This window comes from Colletotrichum truncatum (genome assembly GCF_014235925.2).
Source record: "Colletotrichum truncatum strain CMES1059 chromosome Unknown Contig_0001, whole genome shotgun sequence".
NCBI lineage: Eukaryota > Fungi > Ascomycota > Sordariomycetes > Glomerellales > Glomerellaceae > Colletotrichum > Colletotrichum truncatum.
In genome coordinates, this window is record NW_027222398.1 from 8631714 (window position 1) to 8648926 (window position 17213).

Here is a 17213-nt window from a genome sequence, read left to right on the forward strand (position 1 = left end):
CGGCTAGAAAATCGATCGTCAAATAGCCCATTAAGGTAGCTGTGGCTGCAAATCGAACCAACCTCAGCGTCTTGGTAGGAAAGGTGCGACTGAGGTAGCTTTCGATGATCGGCTGGTCTTTCTATCCTAACGCTGATATAAAAGTGGGATTGCTGCCCGATCATGAGGCATAGAGTGAGCAACGTGGAAGAGGTCTTGAAGGCCCGGGCACCGACTGCAGTCTCCGACCCCGTCCAGCATAACCGGCTAATCGGACGGCTTAGCTGTCCGACTTTCGGGAATGCCAGTCTCAAGGTCATCCACATCGTATTTAGACTCGTTCATTGATATTGAATGACGATGTCTGACATGCTACATATTTCTTCTCTTCCAGGCGTCCCACCGTAGCCGTTCCCGCTGTGGAATAACTCGAAAGAAAGACCGATGTGCTAGGATTGAGTACAACGTATCTAACCATCCATCAAGCGGGGCTACCTGGTCAAGTCTCACCTGGCCCATGTGGTTCATCTGGCCAATATGTATCTGCGAGAAAGGCAACGGGTGGATAACAGTAAGATACGAGCGAATGGCACCGCTTGAATCAACGAAACGCCTTCCTCGTCTTGGAATACTTCGCAAATGATGGTCACGCGGTACTTATCATCGACCATCAAGTCAAGCTGGCGAGGTTTTCGGCCAGGGCGCTGTGTGTCGTCTAGCAGGGACGCCTGGAATACGTAGCTACATACACATGTGGCGTACCTCACTGCATGGATACGCACTATTGTATACAGTTGCCATCTTGGACGGGGAAGCTCGTCAAATCCCCGGTCAACACCACCCAGGTATTGTTCCAGCATCCTTGCTTACTTCGACTTGGACCTGGCCTGCTGCTGGTCGTCTGCCTACCAGGTATGCATCGACCCCTCCCACCAATATCCGTCTCATATTCCTTCTGTGCGTGGGGTTGATCAGAAACATGGGGCTTGGGGCTGGCCAAGCAGCACATACATACCACACACACCAGTACCTCACAACATGCCGCCTTTCCTGGAGAGGGCAGGCTTAGCCCAATCGACTCTACTGTAGGACTGTATCAATTAGGTTCATCAAATTGCTTTGATAGAGCCAGTGCCCCCGCCGACGGCGAGCAGGTGTCAAGCTGTCCAGGCTTATTTCAGACATTGCCGATCTGGGCGATGCTAGCGAACAGGATATGACGGGGGAGGCTAGAGAGACAAAGCTAGATATACCCAGAGAGAGACAACAAGCAAGGGAGAGGCGGACCAACAATGTGACGCCCAGCACAATCAAATTGGGCCACCAGCAGCACGGCCACAGCCGTCCGACCCTTTTCACCCTCCCTGCCCCGGCCACCACGTCGTGGGAACGAGAGCCTTAGACCACCTCATTGCTTATTGCTCTTCCGGTTGCCCACCCCCGATTAAATTCACACTCCCACTTCCCTGATTCTTTGCGAATTGCGTCTTTCCGCTTTTTTTGCGCGCGCCTGTTTCCCAGTCGCCTTTGTCAGGTTGCGAGATTCATCATTCACAGCCTACATCATTCTCGGCTCATCACATCAGCCAACCTCCCCTCACTCAGATCTTTCCACCGACAAAACAGCCGTTCGGCTTACTGCACAGCTTTGGTGTGTCGTTTGGAGTAGGCACCCGTTGGCTGCAGGCTATTGACAACCACTGCCTGCTCGTCTGTGACACTCGAGGCCTGCCCTGTTTACCTCATCTCGACAATCTGGGTACTTGTCATTCGCCTCTTCATTTCCTGTTGCTCTTCCTCTCAAGCCACTCTGTCACCAGCACAAGCCATCCTGGCTCCACGCGGGTTTCCCATTAGAGGAGCCAGTGGTTGTTGGTGCACAAAGTCATTTTCATCTTGTCTGGACCTCTGTGTCCCATCATCTGTCACCCCTTCCTCTTTCCGCAGGCCTATAACAGGCCAGAGCCGTCACGATTTCAGCCATTTATCGCATCGAGTCTATCCTTTCTCCCGAGAACGCCGATGACTCCCAGACAGCATCGTCCGCACAGACAACGCCAAAGAGAAGATTCCAGGAAACCTTTTCGCCGTCGGAGCGGACAGCGGTGCCACCCGGTGTAGCAGAACCTCCAGATAAGCAGCCGCTGTCCGGGTCCGGGCCCGGGTCCAGGTCTAGCCATTCTTCTGCTGCGCCCGATGACGATGAGCCAAGGCCGTCGTTAGCGGGCGCCCCAAGCGGCAAGAGGCCCTCTCGAGCAATGCGGCCTCCAATGAGATCTAGTATTGCATGCTTACGTTGTAGAAAGTCAAAGATCAAATGTGACAACGACAACTCAGGGGCGCCATGCGACACATGTATCAAGGCTGGGCATAAATGCGAATTCCCGGATCCCACCCCTTTACCTGCTAAGCGGCCAGAGCCGCCTACCTTGCCAAAGCATGAAAAGGAACCAGGACATGACCGGAAACGTATCAAGAAGTTCGAGGATATTTTTCCGCTTGATGGAACCGCGAAAGCCGAAGAGGTCCTTTCGATGCCATATCTGTCAGGGGATATATGGCACCAACTTTTTGACGTCTACAAATTACACTTCGCTACAGAACTTCCTTTCCTTCATCTACCCACATTAAAGGGCGTCATTCATGACAAGGAGGTAAAAAAGCCATCGGCAGATATCAATCTTGTATTATTGGGCATTCTAGCACTTACAGCAAGGTTTCAGCCAGAGCTCGTCAAGTACGTTGCACACCAGGTATACGACAAGGTCGCTGGCCCGAAATCTCGCGGTGCTCACCCAAGACCCGACCCGTCAGCTGCGTCTGAATACTTTGCAAATGCTCTCACAGCAGCTTTGGGGCCTCTTGAATCAGCGTTGACCTCGGCCTCTGTGGTTCGGGTCCAGGCTTTTCTAATGCTCGGTTTGTACAAATGGAGCCAGCCTAATGGCGGCTTGGCCGCGTGGATGTATGTTGGTGTGGCCATTCGGATGGCTCAAGGTCTGAAGCTGGGTTTTGGAGACAGGACCCCCCGTGGGAAAAGAGGTTCTCGACCACATCGATCAATTAAGTCGGCACAGCTTCCCACAGAGTCTTGGAAAGACCAGGAGATCAGACGGCGTACCATGTTTAGCTGTTTGATAATGGACCGCTTGCTTTCATGCGGAGCCGAGCGAGTTTCGATGGTACGATCTGACGACTTGCAGATCCAGTTACCATGTACGGAACACGCCTTTGACCTTGGTCGTGCCGTCTACACCGGTTTCCTCCGGCAGGTTGGCCAAGAAATGGAGCGCCCTATTGACGACAGCGTTCTTAGCCGCTTCGTCCAGCTTGCCGACTTTTGGGGAGATGTTACGAAATATAGCTTCGCTGGTGGCCGCCACACAGAAGTATGCCCGCCTTGGGACGAAAATTCGACTTTCTATAAGTTGAACGAAAAGATCGAAGCGTTTTATGCACATTTACCCGACGAGTTTACCTGGTCTAGCTCGAATTTCTGGAAGCATGACAACAGCATGTACGTGTCACTGCACATGCTGGGCGCCCTCTGCAGGATCATGCTACACAGGGAATACATACCCTTTATTGCAATCAAGTGTGAGAAGCCCGTGGGACCTTTGGACGAGCCGACCTTTGATCCTACTACCGTCCCCGGCGATTTTTGGTACCGAAGTGCCGAGCAAGTTTTCAAGGCCGGTCGTGAAATTATCGACCTGGTAAAAACATGCCGCGACAAACTTCCTCAATCATCGCTCGTGATATTTGCCATCTGGCAAGCCGCTTTTGTGGGGATATATGCGCGGCATTATCCTCAGATGGATACCGAACACCATATGGTTAGTGAGGAAGAGATCCACGAGCGGGCTTCAGGAGCGACACCGGACCTCACAAGGACGGGCAACACGGGGATCGCCTTCCATGCACTGCACAAAGTTGCCCCTTATTTCAGCATGGCATCGAACTACGTTACCTACTTTAAGGACATGGATCATTATTTCACCAAGGTCTTCGCCGATTACACTCAGAGGAACGGGAGACGGAGTGCTGACGGGACCTTGAGCATCCGACTGGGGTCGGGAGGTGGAGGACTCGAGGAATGGAGGGCGAAGGCCGACAAAATCACGAGCAACGGTATTATCATGGACGAGGATCGATCTGTTGGGTACGACGCCTCGGATGGGTCGCGTGCCAGCACTTTGGAACGGAGTTTATCCATGGGCACTGAGTACTCTACTATGAACGCCAGCGGCGTGGACAGCATAAGAAACTCCCGCCAAGCGCCGTCTTCTTTCACGGCCATCAACTCTGGCCATCATGGTGTGCAAATTGGGCCGGATGGGTATTATAGCAGCAGCATTTCTCAACATTCGCCTACACAAGCATTCACACCAGGGCCCGGGCTCCCGAAAAACGAGGCCGCGGACACCCCCGAAGGCGGTAGCGGAGATTGTGCCAGCATCGAGTCTTATGTTCAGCAGCATCAGGGACAGCGACTGGGTACTGCGTTGGAAGATATTCAGGAGTTCACAGGTCAATTGGTTGGGGAGCAGAATATCGGAGATTTGGGGCCGGCGTTCTTTCTAGAGATGGCTGGCGGCAACCCATTACCTCAGTTCAGCGAGAACTTTACATAAAAACACGTCGAGACGGGAAAATCGATCGGCGGCATTGGTTGCCGCAGGCTTCTTTTTTCTTTCTTTCTTTCTTTTTCAGAGGGTGTGTGGGAGAGACATGCTGCAACGCGTCGCTTTGACGAGATGGTTAGGTGGGAATTGTGAATGCGTGATTCTCTTTTCGAATAACAAGTCAAAAGCTACGACCAAACACCCGCCTTGACTGATTCCGCCAGTGAAACTATCACTATGAGGGATGTAAGGGGTGTCTAATTCAGGATGAGATAGATGATTGATGCAAGCAGGCCTCTCCGTGCCACCTTTTGATAACCATTTTCAAGGCCAGCGCTCACAATTTAATATGTGGACTTACGAATATGATAAAATTCCTCGGCATACCGGCTCTGCAGGCAGCATGTCGAGTTTAGCCCGCAACAGTAAGGCTGCGCCTGAGTCCAGAACGAGACATTTCCGGCCTAGCTGAACCAGTAGGCTGGAATGAAGGTCTCTGTAGAAGAATTTCGGAAATATCACGGTGTCCCCTCGTGGTCCGGCAGTCACATGGAAAAGGACGGCAAGGGCCGCCGGGGGACTGAAATGCTGTCTTAGAGCTCCTTGGAATGTTACCCCAGCTGTGTCTGAGTCATCAGGGGTGACGAAAGAAGGGAGCATATATTCTCCCCCCTTCTTCGAGACATCCTTTCCTTTTTGATGCGCCATTCTCTCAATGTTTGCTGGATAAGCGGCACTCAAGTAAGCTGATTGGGCACTGGCATCTGAACGGGGAATGACACGGTAATTATTGCTTAGCTCCTTTTTTTTCCCCGTCGATGAAGGGAAAGTGGAGAGTTGTTTAGCATCGTCCTAAGGGTAAACCAAACATGCTCTCTCTCGTGTCCGTCTACGTGTATCGCACACTCTCTGTTTATTTTGGATCATGTATTATCCATGCTTCCTTGAGGATGGTAGAACTATCCTTGTCATGCGGACATGGATGTGAAAAACACCAAAAGGGAGCAGAGACCCGCCTCTATGTTTACTAATCAGCCATTTTCACCAGCTATGATGGTTTTGAGAAACGTGTACCGGTCTAGCAAGGCTTGGTGCAGCAAAAGCGCAAGTACTAGTAAGAGTATAAGGCGGCGGCGGCAGGGCAAAGTAGATGCGTCTGGACCCAGAGAAGGGGTATTGAAGTGGGAAAAAGGAAAAAAAAAAGAAAAAGGACGAAAAAACAAAACTGCCTTGCGGTGCTTTGCCGCGCTAATCGGCGGCATCGCGAATCCCCCGAAATAGAACATCAGCATCCCCCGATAGGTCAGCTCGGCATTAGCTTGCATGCACCGAATCCATCGTGGGTGGGCAGAGGGTAAAGCGCGAAAAACAGCGGTCGTCCTGAAGGGGAGAAGGGACTTTTACCCGGTAGCCCGTCGGTTGCTGTATCGCTCAATTATGTTTGGGGGGCCGAATACAGAAAGAAAAGAAGAAAAAACAGAGAGAAAAAAAAAAGCAAGAACAAAAGACGGGAAAGGGGGGATGAAGCAAGATGGATCAGGACAAAAAGAAGAGGACTTTGTTGTTCATCCCAGGCTCTCTCCCATTTCGAAAAAGGCTGGGGAGGGTTTGGCGCTAATGAGCTAAGCTTATTCCACCGGACCCTGAAAATCGACATCAGCTGCTAATCGTTACCGCCTAGCGTTGGCTTGGTTCCCGAACCTTTGGGAAGTCCCCCATCGTCCTGGGCCTTTTTTAGGACCCGGCCACGCAAGCTAAGTTGTGCTGGCCTCCTCGTGGAGGCGCAGTGGTGTTAGAGAGAGCAAACCAAACCGGCCTTGTCTCTTAGTGTTCGAGCCCTACAGACAGATGATAGCTGCCGTTAGATCTCGTTATGGCTGGGCTGGGTCAGCCCAACGGCGGTCAGGAGGAGAGGTTGGCCGTCTAGTTCGAGGCTCTGCTCCTTTCAAGGTCTGTTACAGGAGCTGCGGCTGACGGTAAGGTTGCTTTGAGGTGCTCTAGTCGATGTTCTAGTATATCGGACTGTGAAAGAGTCTTAAAACATATCTTGTAGTGTATATAATCGAGGGGTGTCTCGTGTTGTTGTGGTGTGTGTGTTGAATAGCCTCATTAGCTTTCGTTACAATCTGGTCGAATCTCAAACAAAGTGAACCACTTGCCTTATTGGATTTGGGTTCTATTGTTGAATCTTTTACCCAAGATGAAGGTATCACTTCTTGCCTCCGCGGCGGCTCTTGTGGGCACTGCGCTGGCAGACGTCTCCCCTCATGACCCAACACACATGTCCCTCTTCCGGAGGACTATGGGCGGCCTCGAACGCCGAGCACTTGCCGACTTCTCCGGGGTGGTGAATGGCACATTCAACCAGCTAATTGACCATACAAACCCTTCAAAGGGCACGTTCAAGCAGCGGTATTGGTACAACGCCAGGTATTGGGGCGGCCCGGGGTATCCCGTCTTCATGCTGAACGGCGGCGAGTCCACGGCCGACGACGTTTTGGGCTTTTTCGAGAACAACACGCTGCTCTACCACTACGCAGAACAGTTTCAGGGGGCAATGATTATTTTCGAGCGTACGTTTGTCTTTGAATAAGGAACTATACCTATGCTGATAGTTAGCCTCACAGATCGATACTACGGGGCTTCGCAGCCGTTCCGGGTTATGACGGCCGAGACTCTGCAGTACCACACCGTACCTCAGTCCATCTACGACAACAAGTACTTCGCAGAGACGGCAAAGCTAGGTTTCGATAAGAGCGGGGGTGCCAACGCAAAAAGATCGCCATGGGTATTGATGGGCGGGAGCTACCCCGGTGCTCTTGCAGCGTGGCAGTCTGTCATGACCCCAGGCGTCTTTGCCGCTCACCACGCCAGCTCCGCCGTCGTCCAGGCCATCGAAGACTTTTGGCAATACTTTACTCCGATTGAGAAGGGCCTCCCCCGGGGCTGTGCCGCCGACATCAAGCTCGTCATCGCGAAGGTGGACGCCGAGCTTACCAGGGGCGACAAGACAAGAATTGCCGCGATGAAAAGGGAGTTCGGCCTGGAGTCGGTAGGGGATAATGGCGATTTCGGACATGTTCTGTCCCAGCCCATTGCGCAGTGGCAGAAAGATCGAGACGAGGTCTTCAAATTCTGCAACTATATCGAAACATTCGCGAACAATGGCAGAGTCGATCAGAGCCGCGTCAACTCCGGCGTCGGTCTGACGGCCGCGTGGAAGGGCTACACCAGCTACATGCAGGGAAAGTGGAAGAACCCGTGCTTCAAGCGCCAATGCGACTGGAACTACAACACGGACGCGCTTAACCCCAACCTCCTGACCGACGAGCGCAGCTGGCAATGGCAGCTCTGCAACGAGCCGTTTGGGTGGTGGCAGGTCGGGCCGCCCAATTCCGACGGCACCAACATTGTCTCGTCACACTACCGACCGATCCATCAGCAGCGCACGTGCGACCTTTACTTCCCGGAGGTCAGGGGGTTCAAGCCCGCCATATCGGAAGGGTTCACTGCGACCCAGTTCAACGACTGGACGAAGGGCGGGTGGAACGCGCCGTTCCAGAATGTCATCTTCGTCGACGGCGAGTTCGACCCGTGGAAGTCGGCGACGATGAGCTCGGATTACCGTCCCGGCGGTCCGTCCAAAAGCACGGACAACACGCCCCGGTTTGTGATCAAGGGAGGGGGTCATGTCCCGGACTTTGTCGTCGGCGTAAGTAGGGAGGTTGCGACGGTGACGCAGAAGCAGGTGCAGATCATGGAGAAGTGGCTCAAGAACTGGAAGCCGAAGAAGACGTAAAGGATTCTTGATGCTTTTATCGGGTATTTATGATCTGATGAGTTGGCATTGGCGGCGTTCTGTTTGGTGTTTTGGATATGTCCAGTTTGAGGGCACTGTGGTTATGGGGATAGATACCCAGGGATATCCTGCAGGGCCAGCAGGGACGATGTTATGAATCGGTTAGCAAGATCTTTTTCGAGAAACACGGTCAATGAGAAGTATAAGTAGTTGTTCACTTCATCCAGTGTTGCGATTTCACTTTAACAACTGAGGGAACAGGTCCTTGTGTGAGGTTCATGGAAAGCGTCTACCGGAATAATTTAGGGAATTCTGCAAGTAAAAAGTTTACTTTGGCATATCAAGAAGAGTCACAAATAAGGATTGTTGGATTTTAATTCGCTTTAGTTTGGCATGTATCAGTAACCTCGTGGGCATTGGCTACTACTGGTGAGCCTGATGACTCTGTTCAAAGATAATCAATTTTCCCACTTACTTATTTGGGCATCCCAATCCTCGGGCAAGCTCGGCTTCCACTCTTGGCCTGGAAGATTGGTGGGAAATGCCAATACATTGAAAATTCAAGGCAGTCATAACAAGTCGAGGTTAACATTCCAACAGATCTTCATTTTCTTAAACTTTAGTTTTCCTAGCTGTGCTGTTGTTTAAGCCAAACCCTACAGTGGATTTGATATTGTATCTGCCTATTGGGAGGGAGCTGGCATTATGCTAGTATGCACAGTATAGCCCTGAAGTTGACATTGACGGCTCGGGAGTAGATATGATGGCACGTTATGTTAGTTTGGCATACATGTTTCAACCCCGTCACAGAGCGATTTGTTAGCAGGCATTGCGTCGTAAGTTATCGTTATCTATGCTGGGCTGAAAACTGAAGACCTTTACGCCGTTTGAGAGCATATTTGAATATGTGAAGTAAAACATGAAAATAATTACATCCTATATCCCATCACTTTTTCGTATCCAAGTGCTACCTCTGACTTCTATATCCTCTTATTTCAAATGAGTAGTCGGTAATGATGATTGACAACTATCCTGAAGGTTTTCACCGACCACGGACGTGGACGATTGTTGTCAATATGTTTTGCAAGTACACGAAATAGTGACAGGCTTTGTCAGACAACCTAAATGTGATGATAGCAAGTACAGCCACACCTTCCAGTTCGATATCCGAGTGCTCACAAGGAGGAAGGCACGTCTGTCGCCGGACACCTGCCCCCCCGCTGATACCCCGCTGCGGTCTGCACTTACCTACCTGTCAGTCCCAGTTTGGCAGGCACAGATAAAGAATATGACACAACTTTTCCCTTCTCCATTCTCATTCATATCCTTCATCGCCCTATACATCAATCAGTAGACTCACGGCAGCTGTCTTTTTCTTCAATGCTCGATGTTGTGAGAAGAACAATGGACGCGAAAACCACCTGACTTCTTCACCCTTGATGGTGCTCGCCAAGAAGAACGCCAGACATCGTTGAAAGTAATTATGGAAAAGCCTTATCTATTTCCGACCGGCTCCGAGGCCAGAGCACCCTACCGCTTTTCCCCGGGATGGGCGATCTTTAGAGACAAGCGATAAGCGTTGATGGCTGGGATGGATGGCCACGCCTGATGTCACGGGAATCGTCCCGTCTGTGGCCTTATGCAAGGAACAATCAATGGACTGGAGATGGATAATGCCATACCGCGTCCATCCATCTATCAAGTAAAGATAAACATTGATACTTGCCAATCCGCTCACCGCAAACAGTTGACCGAGCCTCACCGAACTTACCGAACCCCTCTTAGACACACCCCGAGTGACTGCATGAGACTTTTGACTGCCCGGCAAATCACGGCTTAGCGTCAAGTGTTCGCCAAAAGCCGATGAATTACTATTCATTCGACATTCTCAGATCATTCTCAAAAAAAAAAAAAAAAAAAAAAAACGTCGGAAACGCGGCAATAAGCAAATCCTTTCATGGCCGGTTTCGACCAGAAAGTCTAGCAGGGTTTGGTAGGACGAAAGGAAAATGCATGCTAGCAAGCACCAATGCAAACGCTTCCTCGTACCCCGAATGTCATGCATAAATCGCGCTCTGGTTCACCTGCCGCTTGACGCCCTGACTGCCGCCTTACGGACTCGTCATGACTACTGTTAGTAACAGGGCTCTCGGCCAATCGTTACGAATTGATGGTAACTCAATTAGTATAGTACCTGGTCTACCCCGCCCTGGCATGGAATCAGTGTTGGCTGGGCGAGTGCCTCGGGTACCTCAACGCCTTTTCTGCGAAGATGCCTACTACGCGAAAGCATGACGTCGATATCCTCTCACCCACACGCACAATGACCCGTTGTGATGGAAGCATTGGTCATCCAGTGGGCTGGATTTGACCAAGAAGTATCGATTAATTGTCGGAAAACCTTTCGGTGCCCCTCCTAAATGCTTGGCTTGAACCCCGCAAGCTTCGGGGAGGCCTGCAGCTAGTTTGAGCCAGGATTGCTGGCTTCTCGCCGATCAAGGAGCCCAGACCACCTAGAAGCATCTTACCTTGGCCGCCATTCGCACCTATTTCGAGGAGGGAGCTTTCTGAGAGCTGTGTGGGAGCTATGAGCAGCTGATGGTGCAGCATAGCTGGCAACCAGCCTAATTCTGCAGTCAGCTTTCCCTTGTCTCCGCCCTAAAGAACACCTCCATGGGGGTACCACGAAGTCTTCAGCTTGATGCTGATTCCTACCAGTTTTAACACGTCAAATGTAGCAACCATGCGCATCGGGATGGCCTGAACGCCACACATGGTTTTTCTTTGGGGGCGGAAAAATTCTGCAAACTTTCCTTGGGTCCCTTTTGGGAAGCTGCACTGATGCGGTCGTGAATTCGCTACCAAGCTCTCTGTACCAGGTTCTCTGGCGAACTTTCGCGCTTGACTGTCATCGTCCATGAGCCTCGCAAGCACGGCAACAAACCCGCCCACCCTTCCTGATACCCACCCCCAACTGCACAAACCTCAGACCAGCACGTTAACGAATACCTTCGATTAGAATCCCATGTTGCTGCTGACAAGGGCGCCTCAGCGGCCGTTTCCAACATTCCAGGTACATGAAAACTATATCTAATCCGGCGATCCGCGTCAAGCTCCAGTAGTAGCACTGCGTAGTAGTGTGGCCGACCCATGGTGGGGCGTGGGATACGGCTCAGATGACGTCCGCTGATTTGTTCGACGGCGAACCTCTCCCACTCTCTGTCCAGGATGAAGCTGTCACACTCCTCTCTATATCTGCACGTTATGACAAAAGAGAATTGTTTTGTCTGGCACAGACACACTGAACCGATCTACTTGGAAGGTACTTCCGAAGTCAGCTAAACCCCGTGACTGTTTCACTCGATCCGATCTTTGCAACCCAGTACTCTCTTTGTACAGCTGCTCCAGCTTGGTGACCCAATATTCCCGAAATGCATCGCTGCTCCATCAACTTGCTTACACTGTAAACTGGAACGACGGCCTATGGACCACCGAGTCACCGGTTCCATGTCGGCATCCACATAGAACGCATGGTACACTTCTCGGGCCTACCCTATCGCTAGCATGGCAACACCAACGTGTCTCGCCGTGTGCTTGCCGGTCCCTCCGCCGGCCTGGGGGACCCAGGTACCTTTGTCGTGGTGGCTATAAACTGTAGGTACCCGTCCGTTCTTCTCGTCCTGAGCACATGCCGTTTTGCACATGCTACTTCAACACCAATCTTATAACCTTGAGCTTTGTTCCACTCTATTGTAAACTGGTCTGTATTTGAATTCTCAGCGATTGTCTTTCACATACCCCGAGTACCTGTCACAATGGGTTCAATTGCTGTTTCTCAGGACAGCTTCCCCCAAGCTGACCTCAAGGCGGCTAAGCAGAAGCTGGCCAAGTCAGTCGGCAAACATGGCGTCGACATCATTGATATCCGACGGGTTGCGGTTGAAACAAACTTGAAGGACGACATCATTTCCATGTGGAACCCCACTAACGGACCCCGGAGGCTCCCTACCTTGCTTCTCTACAACGAACGGGGCCTGCAACTATTCGAGGATGTGAGTGTTTTGGGCCACTCATCAGCGCAGCCACCTCTTGCGTGATCGACACTAACAATTTTTTTTTTTTAGATTACATATTTGGAAGAGTACTACCTGACCAACAACGAGATCGAAGTGCTTCAGAACTCTTCGAAAGAGATTGCTCAAAACATCTCATCGGGGTCCATGGTCATTGAGTTGGGGAGTGGGTGTGTTGTCCCCCTTCTAAAATGATGACTCTTCTGGGATGATTCTGACCTCTCTGCAAGCAATCTACGCAAAATTGGTATCTTGTTGCAGGCCTTCGAAGATGCCGGGAAGAATGTTGATTACTACGCCCTTGACCTTTCTCAGGAAGAACTGGAGCGCACCTTGGCGCAGCTGCCAGATTTTCGCCATGTCCAATGCCACGGTCTTCTGGGCACTTACGATGACGGCCGAGAATGGTTGAAAAAGCCTTCAAACTTGACTCGTACCAAGTGCATCGTGAGCCTGGGGTCGAGCATTGGTTCGTGGTCTTCGTTTTAAGCCTTTAGTTCAATCAAACTCTGACATTTGTTCCAAGGCAATTTCGAACGCTACGACGCAGCTGCCTTTCTGAAGCACTTCAGCGACGTACTTACGCCGTCAGATACGATGTTGATTGGGCTGGATGGATGTAGTGATCCGGCCAAGGTTTAGTAAGTTCGATTGCTCTGCTGATTGTTATCATAGCTAACGCTCCATAGTCACGCTTACAATGGTAATTGCCCCAAAACGCAAATGTGAAGGAAGCACTGACAGTTCTATCTGCAGATAAGAAGGGTATCACTCATGAGTAGGTCAGCTCTAGAATATGCATGAATCATATCATCTAACCTGGCCAGGTTTATTCTCAATGGTCTTGTCAATGCCAATGAGATTCTTGGAGAAGAAGCCTTCAAGCTGAAGGACTGGGAGGTTATCGGCGAATACGTTTATGACGACGAAGGCGGCCGCCATCAAGCCTTTTACTCTCCAGTCAGAGACACATACGTTATGGGCACCCTCGTCAAGCAGCACGAGCGAATCCAAGTCGAGCAAAGCTTAAAGTACTCCCAGAAGGGAGCCGAGAATTTGTGGAACATGGCAGGCTTGATCGAGACTGATCGCTGGACCAAGGGCGACGAGCATGGTGAGTGGACCATTTTCTACGTACAAGCTCAGGAACTCGGGATTTCTGGCTGCCACCCTTTACGCAACGTCCTGCAGCCCATAAGCCTCCCCCGCGTCTGTCGGCAACGTGGAGCCAATTACCCAAAAGGTTGAAGTGCAGCGTCCAGATCGTAAGATAGTCGATGCGACTGGTCCCAGAATAATCATATGACGGACTACTGGGTACCACCTTTCTGAGGGGGCATCATTTACAAGAAGACGGCCTTTCCTAGACTTTTTATTGCTTCCAAGCGAGCTGTTTCTCAGGCTGACATTGAACAGGTCTTCATATGATTAGAAAAAGAAAAATGCCTTTCAGTTTGCTACCGGATCTCTACGCTGCCTCCCCTTGTCCCTCCTTGAGCGACTGGGAAGCTTTATGGACGGCCTGGGACAGCGTCACACAGGAGATGCTCCCTAAAGAGGAATTGCTTGACAAGCCGATCAAGCTTCGGAATGCCTGCATTTTCTACCTTGGCCACATTCCTGCCTTCTTGGACATCCAGCTGACCAAGACAACCAAAAAGCCTGCTACTGAGCCGGCGTACTTCCAGCCAATGTTTGAGAGAGGCATTGATCCCGACGTCGATAACCCTGAGAAGTGCCACTCTCACTCTGAAATTCCGGACGAATGGCCCCCCGCTGAAGAAATTATTGCGTACCAACAGAGGGTGCGCTCGCGACTCCAGAGTATTTACGAGAATGGCATCGACAAGATTCCCAGACCTGTTGCGCAGGGTATTTGGGTCGGGTTCGAGCACGAAATCATGCACATGGAGACTCTCCTCTACATGATGCTTCAAAGCGACAAGACTCTCCCACCCCCTGGTGTTGAGCGACCAGACTTTAAGCGCCTGGCAGAAAAGGCTCGTCAGGCCAGAGTGGCCAATGAATGGCATGATGTTCCTGCTCAAACCATCAAAATCGGCATGGATGAGCCTGAGCTTGATGCTGGCGTCAACGCATACTTTGGTTGGTAAGTGTACATGCCAACAAAAGCGTTTGGAATTCCCACTGACGGGACCAAGGGATAATGAGAAACCATCGCGGAAGACTCAGGTACATGCCTTCCAGGCAAAGGGCCGACCTATTACAAACGAGGAGGTAAGCTATTTTCACATGAAGTGGCACAACTGTATGCTAACCTATGTAGTACGCGCAATTCATGTTTGAGAATCACATCGAAAAAGTGCCTGCCTCATGGGCCGATGTCCACTCCGCCGATTCTGACTCCAACACCAACGGCCAGACGAATGGCCTCACTAATGGGCACACAAATGGGCACACCAACGGACATACCAATGGCGTAACCAATGGTGTTAATGGCCATCAAAATGGAGAAAGTGCTCTCCCTGAGTCTTTCCTTGAAGGCATTGCTGTCCGGACAGTCTACGGCTTGATCCCGCTCAAGTATGCTCTGGACTGGCCAATCTTTGCATCTTACGACGAGCTGTCCGATTGCGCCGCCTGGATGGGTGGCCGGATGCCGAGTTTCGAGGAAGCTCGGAGCATCTACACGTATGTCCACAACTTGAAGAAGATGGAGGCCGAGCGTACACTTGGACGAACGGTCCCAGCTGTCAATGGGTAAGTGTATCAACTAGCATGCTAACTTGCTGTCTTCTTACTAATTCGTAACAGACACCTCTCCAACGACGGCGTCGAGGAGACCCCACCAAAGCCCGCTTCCCTTGAGGCCGAGAAGACTCGTTCTGAGCTCTTCACGGACCTCGACGGCGCCAATGTTGGATTTCAACATTGGCAACCCGTTCCCGTGACGGCTAATGGCAACCGTCTTGCGGGACAAGGTGAGCTTGGTGGCGTCTGGGAGTGGACCAGCTCGCCCCTTGCTCGACATGAAGGCTTCGAGCCCATGCCTCTGTACCCTCAGTACACCGGTACGATCCTTTTGTGAATGCAGAGAATATCCGGACTTACTGACCTGTTGATAGCCGATTTCTTTGATGGCAAGCACAACATTGTCCTCGGTGGCTCATGGGCTACACACCCGCTGGTTGCTGGTCGACGATCATTGTAAGTCCTCAACACACCCGAAGCATGGGGCGAACAGCATGCTAACAAACCGCAGCGTCAACTGGTATCAGCGCAACTACCCTTTCGCCTGGGCTGGCGCCAGACTTGTGAGGGATATCAACTGAGACTCGAACCTTTTTTTTAACTTGCTGTACTGGACTGTTGTATCATTACTATGTTTTAATCTCTTGTTCAAACTCGGCCTGCTGATTCAACACCTGGCTTTGCCCCAAGAACGACTCAACTTCGTTCTTTGCCCGTTCTTCTTCTTCTTCGTGCTTCAACAAAGTTTGGATGTTTCATGTCTTGGTGAAAGCTCTGGAAGACACCAATGAGGATTTAGGTCTGAACTTTCTAATCTCGTAAACTTCTCCAAGTTTCACTCTTTTACAAGCGTGTGTGAGGCGGTGGGGGGGAAGATGTCACTATTTGGGGGCGGTCTAGACCATGATGTGGTCTGATGAGAGAATCCTGTCTACACTCTCCTTCAAATATGATATATGTTAAAAACGAAACATGTCTTTCTTGAGCTATCGTAGAAAGGGTCACTGTCAGACGTAGTGTAGTGTGTGTGTGTGCGAGCTTCCCCCCCCCCCCCCCCCCCCCCCCCCCCCCCCCCCAAGGTGTCCTAAGGTTCTCATGCCCAATCTATCGATAGCCAACATGATGTGGACTCACTTGGCGAATATCCGTCTGTCTAGTATAGGAGCATCTTCTCCAGATGTAAGTAACATCAAGCTGTCGGCACACAACACAAGAGCGAAGGAGCAAAGGGCAAAGTCAGCGATCCCCCTGCATCGTCAGCGTCACGGATGCAAACGAGAAAACCCGCACTCTTTACCCCCCTCCCTACTCCCCCTCCCCGTCCGTCCCCATGAACGCGTAGCGACGCGCGGAAAAAAAAAAAAGTGTCGTACAGCGTCTTACTTGCATGTGCCTGTGACGTCAACACCTTCGGCGGGGTATGGGTTCCTGTTTGATGTGGGGGGTTTTTTTTTTTTTTGGAGAGCTGGGCTCACGATATGTTCCCGTCATTCCCGTCTAATGGATTTCTGGCTTCCCACCTCCTCCTCCTCTTCCTCCTCCTCCTCCTCTACCCCCGCGTTCTCGCATGGCATTAGCGTGCGGTGTTGCATAATTTATATTGCTTCCTGGACGCGTAGGAATTCTCGGAGTTTTGCTAGCCGTATGCAGACGACGGTGACATGGCATGGTATCAATGTGAGCGATGACTGTTTCGTTTTGACAAAATCTATAATGTAACTTGGGGGCGGGCAGGTCCTGCCGATCGATAAAAACAGAAAAAAGATTGCCTGGATAGGGGCGTTGTAGCGGCATGAAAAAAAAAAAAAAAAAGGTATGATCGCTCTCTACATGCAGCTCAGTCCAGGTAGCAAGTACTCTACAAGTACCCTTTTTTTTTTTCTTCTTTCTTTCTCCCACGGTTCCATCCACTTGCGTAGTTGTGTATACTTTCCCAAGCCGTCCAAAGCCGCCCCGTGGTGTGTTTTCCGACCGGTGGGCTTCCGGGAACGTCGGCCGCCCCACACAGCTTACGAGCCGTCATTT

General features: G+C 51.1%; 3 protein-coding genes across 3 annotated transcripts; all 3 read left to right on the top strand.

Moving 5' to 3' along the window:
- Positions 1-2237: 2237 nt before the first annotated feature.
- CTRU02_202374 (C6 transcription factor) lies at positions 2238-4613 on the top strand (the record flags this gene model as incomplete). The annotated part of the gene is made up of 1 exon (XM_036719782.1): positions 2238-4613. The coding sequence occupies one exon, from the start codon at positions 2238-2240 to the stop codon at positions 4611-4613; it is 2376 nt and encodes a 791-aa protein (XP_036588485.1).
- A 2191-nt stretch (positions 4614-6804) lies between these two features.
- Positions 6805-8403, top strand: CTRU02_202375 (extracellular serine carboxypeptidase 1; the record flags this gene model as incomplete). The annotated part of the gene is made up of 2 exons (XM_036719784.1): positions 6805-7177; positions 7232-8403. The coding sequence occupies 2 exons, from the start codon at positions 6805-6807 to the stop codon at positions 8401-8403; spliced, it is 1545 nt and encodes a 514-aa protein (XP_036588486.1).
- A 3815-nt stretch (positions 8404-12218) lies between these two features.
- Positions 12219-15769, top strand: CTRU02_202376 (DUF323 domain protein; the record flags this gene model as incomplete). Its single annotated transcript, XM_036719785.2, has 12 exons — positions 12219-12455; positions 12528-12646; positions 12707-12945; positions 13003-13106; positions 13208-13254; positions 13304-13590; positions 13893-14586; positions 14639-14714; positions 14764-15197; positions 15252-15508; positions 15563-15644; positions 15700-15769. 12 exons carry the CDS (start codon positions 12219-12221, stop codon positions 15767-15769), a joined length of 2646 nt encoding a protein of 881 aa, XP_036588487.2.
- Between the last annotated feature and the right edge of the window lie 1444 nt (positions 15770-17213).